The sequence below is a fragment of the Triticum aestivum genome, chromosome 1D, assembly GCF_018294505.1.
Source record: "Triticum aestivum cultivar Chinese Spring chromosome 1D, IWGSC CS RefSeq v2.1, whole genome shotgun sequence".
Lineage (NCBI taxonomy): Eukaryota > Viridiplantae > Streptophyta > Magnoliopsida > Poales > Poaceae > Triticum > Triticum aestivum.
In genome coordinates, this window is record NC_057796.1 from 459,722,035 (window position 1) to 459,732,239 (window position 10,205).

Here is a 10,205-nt window from a genome sequence, read left to right on the forward strand (position 1 = left end):
CTTGGGGCCGCTGGTAAGCTGACGGGGTAGTATGGATATAGGGTGCCGGATATGAGGTACGCAGCTGTGCCGGCAAGAATTTGAAGTCTGACCGGTCACTGTTTATGGACGTGTCTGACGCATCTGCCGACGTATAAGGTTTTTTTATACGTTTGGAATGGCTTATCGTGCTTACTGCTAACCGTGACCGTAAATGCTCTCACAAGCCTCCAACTCCAACCAGGCCACCGGTGGTGCTTAATCCCGTGTAAAACGTGCTTCTGCAAATCATCCCACATATGTATTGGATGGATAATCGATCCTCCCAATAATCATACTACTTGTGCCCGCCAGTGATATGCATATTATGCCGAACTAGAGTTTCACGCGACTCGTTCGTCTAAAACCGACCAATCATGGTTGCATGCAATCTTTCATTGGTTTGTAGATAGTCTTCGCAACATAGTTTAAAAGACCGAACCAGTGATCACACCGGCGAGGCCCCCGACTCATTTTTTTACCGATCGAACCGCCGGTTCACCGGTTCGATATCCGTTTTTTTATACCATAAATAATACGTTTTGTGTACTAGTGTCATACTAAATAGATGTAAAATACAATTATTTAATAGTGTCCGGTTTCTGAAATTTGACAAGAAAGTTGGCTAGCCAAGTTGTTTATTGGGCCAAAGGTGCAACTTACACACGTATATCTAGCATCCTGGGTTTGAATTCCCTTTACGCGGGTTATTTTTCTATTTTGCGTGTGGCACTGGTTCAACCATCAGTTCATGCAAAAACCGATCGGTTTACATGGTTTTTTTTCTGATCCAATTGCAGGACGGTCTTTTTAGTTTTAAAAACTGATAAGGGCGCTGGTTCGGGTTTTTTCGGGTCCGATTGCCAGTCCGATCCGGTTTTTAAAACTATGCTCCCCACACTCGCACTCGAGTAACGTACGTGGCATGATGCAATGAGTTACTCCCTCCGTATCTAGACATATTTTAGTTCTAAATACATCCATTTTCAAGACAAGTAATTCTGAATGAAGGGAGTACAAAGCCTAGCATCTGGCCGCAAGAATTGCAAGTAGCACTATCTGACGTACGTACGCCCGAATATTGCTCGCGTGGGTGGCACCACTCACCAGCAATTTGGCTCTACTTGGCGTCCTTCCCCGGCAAAGTCGGGCAGCGCCGCAGCACACGTCCATGCTGGCCACCCATCGGCTCAAGAACACGTCAAATCACGTCGTGTCCACGTCCTGACCGTTCGATTTCCCATGAACGGACCAGCCAGCCCTGGAGGCGTCCTGCGCGAGGCAGAGCCACAAACCGAACCACGGCACGGGGCGCTCCGCGGTTTGAACTGCATGGACGCTCTCCTCGGGATCGGGTGGGCCTGCTGCGCCCGTTACGTACGCTCTCGTGAAGCGGATTAGCGCTTAGCGGCACTGGCATGTGGGACCGGAGTTTCAATGCGGCAGGCTGGCCATGAAGAGAAGACCAGGTCGATCTGCCTGGCCCGTACGTATCTCCTCTCCTCTCCCCTGCGCTCCCGGCGGGAACCTGACAGGCGGGGCCCGGCCCTGTCGTGCGCAAGTGGTTGATTTGCCCTTAAACTCCCCGCTGAAAAGAAGATCGCCTTTTTTAATGCGCGACACATGGCCAACCCGACCGACCGTGCACCGGTGCACGCATACGGGCTCTTGGAGCCGACGTGGTTCGCCTCCAGTGTACACGTACGCGTACGAGGCCGCCCGTATCGCGCCCCGAGATGCTCGTGCTAACTTACGTACGTACGTACTCCGTACACGCGTTTCTCTTCGACATGGCTAAGGAAAACGAAGAGCACGTCTGCACGGCCGGGCAGGAGGTTGCATGGGTCGTCCCGGCCACAGAATTTACGTGACACTTCCTTCCATGCAAACCCGTGCTGCATCTGCACTATCTTGATTAATCATGCCGTGTGCTAGCATTAGCCAGTAGCGCTACTAGGTTGGTGATTGGGAGAAAGACGACGCGAAAAGTTCGCGCGCCTCTTCCCCCCATTGGAGCGAGCAAGCAAACTGGCATCTCCTGCTGCAATCATATCCCGTCCCGCGTCGGGCCGGGCCCAGCAGCGGATAGCACGAGGGCCCAACCCTAACCCTACCCTACCCAGAGGACGAGCGAACGAATCCAAAACGCCCGACGCGGCCGGGTGGCGAGCCAGCCAGCCAGCCCCCGAGAAAACGCAACGCAAAGGGGAGGGAACGAAGACCGGATCGGGACCTGACCCGAAAGCCATCCATCCCTGCTGCGCGCGAGCACGGAAAGCGGGGGCGCGCGCACAGCCACATGCACCAGCACCACCCGAGCCCAAGACTGACCGAGTAGCACGTACAACCAGGATGGAAGAGGTTCGAAAAAACAAGTATAAATTGGCAAGTAAGTACCACCAGCAGTAGATTGTACGACCACGCGACTGTACAGACGGCGAGGCAGAAACAGCATGTGACAAGGAAAGTCGGTAGCTGGAGTTTTTTTTTTTGTTGTAATAAACTTAATAATAACTGGTGAACACGAGTACATGACCGGCTCGCTCCACGCGACCACGCGTCTACGCCTAGCTACTCCAAGTTACTATAAATTCGGGCTACCTGTCCTACGACGCGCGGAGGTGATGCCATGAGCTTCGTCGTCGGAACCTTGTAGTCGCCGGCGGGAGGGAGCGGCTACTCGTCGTCGGGCACCTTGTAGTCGTCGGCGGTGACCTCGGCCAGCCAGAGCCCGGGGAAGAGCGACTGCACAGAAACGAACGGCACGCGTTAGAGATCGGAGGATGAGTGTACCATTCTTGCACACAACAATCATGCTGGGATTACTATACTGGTGCTACGCTGCTACGTTAAGTGAGCGCATAAAGCGTATCGATGGGATACAGCCAAGGGGCAATTCAGTAACTTATGTATTGGTACTACTAAATGGTTGAGAAAGGCAGGGGTAGTGTGGGGAATTCGCGCTTACATCGAGCTGCCGCTGTACGGCGCGCGGCCGCTTCCTCGGCCGCCGCCGCGGCCGGCCGCCCGTCAGCGCGTAGATGTCCTCCTCGATCTCCTCCGGCTCCAGGGCCACCGAGAAAGGGGCCCGCTTGCGCCGTCGCGACGGCGGAGTCGGCGCCGCCGGCCATGACGACGACAGCGCGGCCGGCCGCCGCCGCGTGCGTTCCCGCAGCTTCCACGGCTTGTCCGCGACGTTCTCCTGTGGCGGCTCCGTGGGGGGTGGAGGCCGCGCCATGCGGTCTGGCTCGGGCTCCTTCGGCTTGGTCGGTGGGGGCGGCGGGGGCAGGGGAGGACTTTTCTGGGGCACGCGAAGCCGGTCGGCCGCGTCGCGCAGGTGGCCCATGAGCTTCACGCGGAGCCCCTCGATCCCGCCGTCGTCTCCGGCGTCGGCCCCGCGGTGGGAGTGAGACGACGAGCGGCGGCGATCGCGGGCGCCCGACGCACCCCCCGAGGGCGACTCAACGCGGTGGGGTAGAGGCGGCGGCTGCTGCGGGCGCGCCCACGGCTCGAGGTGGTGCGTCGAGGGCGCGGCCGGCGGCTTCGCCCGCGGATCTGCCGTCGCCGCCATGCCCGACGGCTCCCTCGGCGTGGACGACGGGCCGAGTAGGAGGAGGGAGGTGGGGCGGAGGAGGTCTTGAGGCAAGGGTCTCGCTCGCGTTTGTTTTTGTTACCGGCCGGAGCGCAAAAGCAAGGACGTCGTGGTTGTGGTGCGGTGCGCGGGGGCAGCCCGGTCATTCCCCAACCCTGGACGCGCGCGGCCGTACGTATACAATCACTGACCCGTGGGGCCGCGGCACGCCCTAGACAGGTTCTGTGCAAGCTCGCTGACCCGTGGGACCGCCGTAGAGTACGCGACGGCCCACTTGTCGTCGTATCACTTAGAAAAATGCTGTCGCCGACGGGAAAGGCGACTGGGCGGCGGGGCCAATCTGTTATTAGCAGTAGGAGTATATCCACCAAACATAGGATGTGAAGCTGGCGTGCCGATGTGGCGACGTCCGTGACGGCGAGAGGACGGGCGCGGTGGGTCCCGCCGCACAGGGGTACAGGGCGCGGCCATGCAGCGCCGCCTTGGGTTTCTGGCCCCGGGCCCGCGGGCCAGCAGCTTAGGCACGCGGCTGTACGGCCTTGTGTCTCCCCCCTAGACCTCCTGGCCAGGCTTGCCGCCGGGCACGGAGCTCCGATCATCGGCCGATCGGGTGCTGGCTGCTGCTCAGAGATCAGATGTGGTCGGGGTGCGCGAGGAGCAACGAGCGAGCCGGGCGCCGTGCATTTGACCGGAGAAACTGCTGCCCAAAACCGGGGGGATTATAATTGATTAAAGAAAGAGCAGCGGGAAAGGTGCATGCGTGCTGCGTACGTACGCGGGGAGGTGTGGTGTGATGTGCGCGCGGCGTGGCGCTGTCGCGTCCGGCCGCACCGCACCGCACCCAAGATTCGCTCCGCTAGCTGCGTGAACCTGCCGTGCCGCGCCCGGCCGGTGGAGAGCATCGGCCGGGGCCAGTGGACGCCGTCGTCGTAAACCTGGTTCGTTCGATCTATCTCCGGCCGCCTGCCTCTGCCTGCTACACGCTGTGGTGGATCCTCAACGACCACGCCGCCACACGTGCGTGCCTCCTTGCCGCGTCGCGGCTGCTCTGCTCAAGGCGCGGCCCTTGCCAGACACCTTTCGTCTGGCTGTTGGCTCCGGTTTCCAAACGGATTATAACTTCGTAGTCGTAGGCATGAAATGAACATCACGATTTCCATGCACTGCGGTGTTTGGCAATTGCAGTATTATTTGTTTCGAAAAGATGCAGTCGGGCATCTCGCCTGACCACGGTTCGAATTTCGTTTGCGTTATCTCTTTCAGATGGTATCTATCTTCCCTAAAAGTAACAGATAGATGGGCTCTGTATTTATATATTTTCCATGGGCTCATCCGTGTCGCATCTCGCTTTTTTTATTTCACGAAAATCACGTTGAATTATGTAGGATTGCTAGCAGTTGGAAGAATAACTGTTATGGACTATGTTAGTGGTTCAATTTAGAGGTTCTACGAAATCAGTTCAGGCCTCATAATTTCATTCATGTCAAGCGAATACACTTCCAGTACCTTGAGGACCAGGTCGCCAGCAGGCTCCGGCCTTGGCAGGGGAAACATTGTACGGCGACAAGCAGCATCACCTTGGTCAAATCCTCACCGCCATTGTGATTTATCACATCACAACACTTGTCATTCCAGTGGAGTTCGTAATGTCCATTGATAAGATTCGTAGAGCTGTTCTTTAGGCGGGCTCCGACAAGGTCTCCGGTGGCAACTACAAGATTAACTGGACATTGGTCTGTCGTCCTTAAACCTCGGCGGCCTTGGGATCTTGAACCTATAGAAGTTTGCCCGCGCCCTTCGACTTCGATGGCCATGGCTTGAATGGGAAGCGCCGGAAAAGAACTTTGTTGGGCACCGAGAGCTCGTGTGATGCCGAGGACGTGAATTTGATTCACGCGCTTACTAAGGTCACCATTCGTGATGGGAGTAAGGCAAGCTTTTGGGAGTCGAGATGGGTGGATGGGCAAAGGCTAAAACATATGGCGCCCCTCATTTTTTTATATATCCAAGAGCAATGGTGTGCGAGGAAGGTTGCTCAAAATGACGCTTGGGTCGACCAAATCAGTATGACTAATGGGCTCACGATGGCACACATACACGAATTCATCGCACTCTGGACACATGTGTCCCAGGTGGTCCTCCACGATGGCCGTCACGACACCATTACCTGGAAGCTCACTGGCTTGGGTCGGTACTCCATGGCATTGGCCTATCAGGCGCAATTTCTTGGGACCACGACAATGAGTTTCAAGGGCACGATCTGTGAAGAATTGGGCCCTGCCAAAGTGCAAGTTTTTGTGTGGTTAACCATGCAAACCCGTGTTGGATGACTGCTTGCTTGGCGAGGATTGTATGGCCAAATTGTGGTAATCCCTTTTCAACCATGTGCTTGAGTCGGCCGTGTACATCCTATTTCAATTCAGATTTTTCATTAGGGTGTGGTGCATGGTTAAAAATTGGCTACAACCACACGAGTTCATCCGGATGCGTGGCAAGGCTTTCAAGACGTCAAAATCGTGGTGGTTTGCCATTGTGTCACGATGAGCTTGGCCGCCGGAAGACCACGACTTCGCTTGCCCTGCTCGGGCGAGGGAGCTTTGGAACGGGTGCATTGCGAAGATCTCCAACAACAAGTTTGCACCACCAACCATCATCATTTCTAAGATCCGGTGCGAGGCGAAGAATAGGGGGCTTGTGGGTGCAACTCATTTGTGTAATATCATACCTGAAGAGTGGGCTTTTGCGAGACCAGTTACTTGCCCCCAGGCACTAAAAAACTGTTTTTAACTCTTTCTTAATTAATGAATGCGGTAAGTCTTTTGCACTTTTAAAGCTGGAAAACCTACCGATGATGTAATAACATTAAAAAATCATCAAAGTGTCTTCTCTCAAAAGAAAAAGTGGAGAGACACACGTGCATTCACGGACATCCAGAGTCAATATACAGATGTTCAAGGGGATCATCACGGTCCATGACTAAATCCTAATGAGATGGACGTAGATTAGAGTACATGTGTATGTGCGAATACATAGGTCGCTCAACAGAAAAAAAAATCGTTCAGGTGTCATGTTTTTCTTTTATGTAAAGTTTGTTTATCCCGCTAGTTTTCAGCTGCCCGTGGAAGGTTTGAGGCCACAGGTTCAGCCTCGTGCGTGACGCGAGGGGCACTCTGGTCTAGTCATTCTCCTGCCAGGATCTGCGGGTCGGCCCGCGGCCGGCTTGTCAGTTGTCATCGAGAAATCGTGGAGTGCGCACGCGGCGGCGGGGGGAGACCGCCGACGGAAAAGGCATGTCCGTTATTATCCACCACCAAACGGAGGAGGGCAGAAGCTGGCGTGCGGGTGAGGCGACGTCCGTGACGGCGAGAGCTGGAGACAGGGACCCAGATGGAAGGCTGGGCCCGGGAGAGCGTCCATGCAGCGCCGCCTTGTGTTTCTGGCACCGGGCCCGCTCGCCAGTAACTTGCGCGCCGCCCTGCTCGTGCAGTCGTGCTGGACCTAGTCTTCCCGCCGGGTCGGGTCGGGTACCGGCTCCGGTCGGTCCTGGAACTGTTCAAAAGCCTCGCACAAGCGTGTCCACGATCAATGAATGTACCGGCGATGACTGGAGTGTCGGCTCCGAGCCTTCCACCCGGTTTGTAGCGTGCGTGCGAGCGTGGAATAACGAGGTGGCCACCGTGCAGTGCAGTGCAGTTGACCGCAGAAAAGAATGCTGCCAAAGCGCCAAGACGGAGGAGGACGATGATTAATCAAAAGAAGCGAGCAGAGCAGGTGTGGGTGGGTGCGCGGCGTGGCGTGGCGCTGTCGCGCCTGGGCGTGCTGATTGGGTCTCCCTGCTGCCAATGCCACGCCGGTGGAGAGCGTCGGGCTGGTGGCAACCTGGTTCTTCGACGACGACCGGCTACGCACGTACGGTCGTAAACACGTGCCGGGCCGGTGGTTCGATTCCGCGACGACCGCGCACGACGAGCCCAGGTTTGCCGCGTCGAATGTCAAAAAGGAAAGCTGCCGCAGGGCGACGAGACACTTGGCGCCGAGCTACCACTCCGACGCGACAACGCGCGTGGAACCACGCAGCCCTTGAGCGCCGGCGGTGCGCCAGAAAGAAGCGAGCGCGCGCGCGCGAGGAGGCCAGGGGAGCCGCAGCCGCACCGCACCGCACGCCCACCGGTGCTGCCCAGGGCAGGGAGGCTGCGGCGCGAAGCTCCTGTAGCGCTCGCCGCTTCAGCCACCGCGCGACCGGGCGCCGCTCCGCGACGTGAAATGAGCCTTTTTCTAGACACACGACACGTGGAATGAGGCGAGACGGGTCGGTCACTCTTCCAGAGGCCGACGGCCCGACGCGATCTTGGCCCAGGCCCAATAGTTACCGGCAAACTCGTTGGACCAGTTTGCAACGGCGAATATCCCTAAAAAAAAACTTGCAACGGCGAATGTTTCTAAACAACAGAAAGACTTGCAACGGCGAATGTGTATACAATCACACCCTAGTAGACAACAAAGAGGCCGAGACCGAATCAGTCCACTTCACACATTCAGTACTTTTGCACTTCTCTACACTAGTGCCTGTGGGCTGTGGTAGTATAGTACTGCTTGACATTACGAAAACTTGAGAAGATCGACTCCTTTTTTCCGATTGTTATTAATTGCTAAGTAGGGAAATATACAACTACATATGCTTTGAACCACTAAGATTGTAGTAGCATTTATTTATTTTGGACACTAGATAACACTTCGATATTCTTGCATGCCTCGACGTTAAGACATGTGGTAGTGGCATTTGACTCCCGAAATCTTGAGAAGATCGACTCCTTTTGTCGATTGTTAGATGCTAGACCGGGACATATATACCACTAAATATGGTTCAAATCACGTAAGATCTTGGTATTTATTTTCAAAAAATCAAAGTAGATTTTCCTGCATCAATGTACCGAAACAGGAAAAATTAATTTCCACTTTGTTTTGGAAAGCTAGTCTACGAGGGCGGTATCTTGCAATTTGAGGGGCCTTTAAGACAATAGCCTTAAAAAAATGCGGATAACCAAGCAACTATTTTCACTCAATTATATGGTGATTTCCTATTTCTGACTCTTTGCGATGAAGCATCGGTCAATCGCACAGGACCACATCAGTTAGCGACAGAGTGGCCCAACCCATTTAGCTAGGTAATGGATTTAATTTTGTTGTTCTTCTTTCTCTTTTTTCTGAAACTTTTCTTGTTTGGTCAAAAATTGTGCCCATTTTTTCACGAAGCAATTTTCTTAAAATTTTATTTTTTGGGACTTCTAAAAAATGTTCACTCGTTTAAATACAATGTTTACAGACATTTTAAAAGTATTTATGTTTCAAAAAATGTACTCAGATTTTTAAACTAACCCACCGATCATCGCTTGAGTACTGACTAAATCATGCTTCACATCTACCAATGGCGAATATGAAATCACCACCCATAGAGAAGATATAGATCAAGATCAAAACAGTCCACTTCAGGACTCTTGCATGTCTCGCCATTAAGATCTGTGATAGTATCTGAAATCCCGAAATCTCGAGAAGACCGATTCCTTTTGTTCAATCGTTAATTGCGAAGTAGGGAAATATAACTAAATATGTTTCCAAGCACATAAGATCTTAGTATTTATTTTAGAAATTATAGGAGACTTTCCTCCATCAATGTATCTAAATAGGAAAAAATAATTTTCCACTTTGTTTTGGAAAGCTACTCTAAAATACGAGGGCTATATCTTGCAATTTGGGGGGCCTTTAAGAAACGGTCATTCAAAAATAATAATAATAAAATGTGGATAACCAAGCAATTATTTTCACTCAATTATATGGCTGTTCCCTATTTGTCGCTCTTTGCAATGAAGTGTCAGGCAATCGCACAAGACCACCGCACCGAGCCACAGAATCAGCCGCCCCATTTAGCCACGTAATGTACTACATGACTGTTATTTTTTCTACCGGTTTTCCATGGCTTTGTTTTTTTTATTCCTTTCCACCTTTTTTCTGAAATTTTCATGTTTCCCCAAATTTCTTCCCAATATACTTTAAAAAATGTTCTCAAAATTTCAAAAAATTTATGAGGCTTTTTAAAAATGTTCATATCTTTAAAGACAATGTTGACATACGTTTTAAACACATTCAAGTTCTTCAGAATGTTCTTAATTTTTTTGAACAAACCAATCAATTATCATCAGAGTGGCAACTAAACCATGCTTCACATTTTGCAACGGCGAATATGCAATCAACCCCCTAGACAACAAAAAGATCAAGATTGAATTAGTCCACTCCAGAATTTTTGCATGTCTCACCATTAAGATCTATGATATTATTTGATATCCTGAAATCTCGAGAAGATCGACTCCTATTGGTCGATTGTTAATTGGTAAGTAGGGTAATATACAACTAATTGTGCTTTGAAGAACCTAAGATCTTAGTATTTTTTTTCGATATCAGAAGAGATTTGCCTCCACCAATGTATTGAAGTAGGAAAAATTAATTTCCCACTTTATTTTGGAAAGCTAATCTGAAATAGAAGGGGCATATCTTGCAATTTGAGGGCCCTTAAGAGATGCAAGGTGGGCCTCCAAAAAAT

General features: G+C 52.3%; 1 protein-coding gene across 1 annotated transcript; it reads right to left on the bottom strand.

The window, feature by feature from the left end:
• Nucleotides 1–2,474: 2,474 nt before the first annotated feature.
• LOC123175301 (protein SCARECROW 2) lies at nt 2,475–3,704 on the bottom strand. The gene is made up of 2 exons (XM_044590191.1): nt 2,987–3,704; nt 2,475–2,763 (listed from the first exon to the last, which is right to left on the bottom strand). The coding sequence occupies exons 1-2, from the start codon at nt 3,587–3,589 to the stop codon at nt 2,695–2,697; spliced, it is 672 nt and encodes a 223-aa protein (XP_044446126.1). The 5' UTR covers nt 3,590–3,704; the 3' UTR covers nt 2,475–2,694.
• Between the last annotated feature and the right edge of the window lie 6,501 nt (nt 3,705–10,205).

Excerpts from the sequence above, each read along its gene's own strand:
- LOC123175301 (XM_044590191.1), bottom strand. The coding sequence starts at position 3,589 with ATGGCGGCGACGGCAGATCCGCGGGCGAAGCCGCCGGCCGCGCCCTCG. Across the intron at positions 2,764-2,986 it reads CCGTACAGCGGCAGCTCGAT|TCGCTCTTCCCCGGGCTCTG; the intron begins GTAAGCGCGAAT and ends GTTTCTGTGCAG.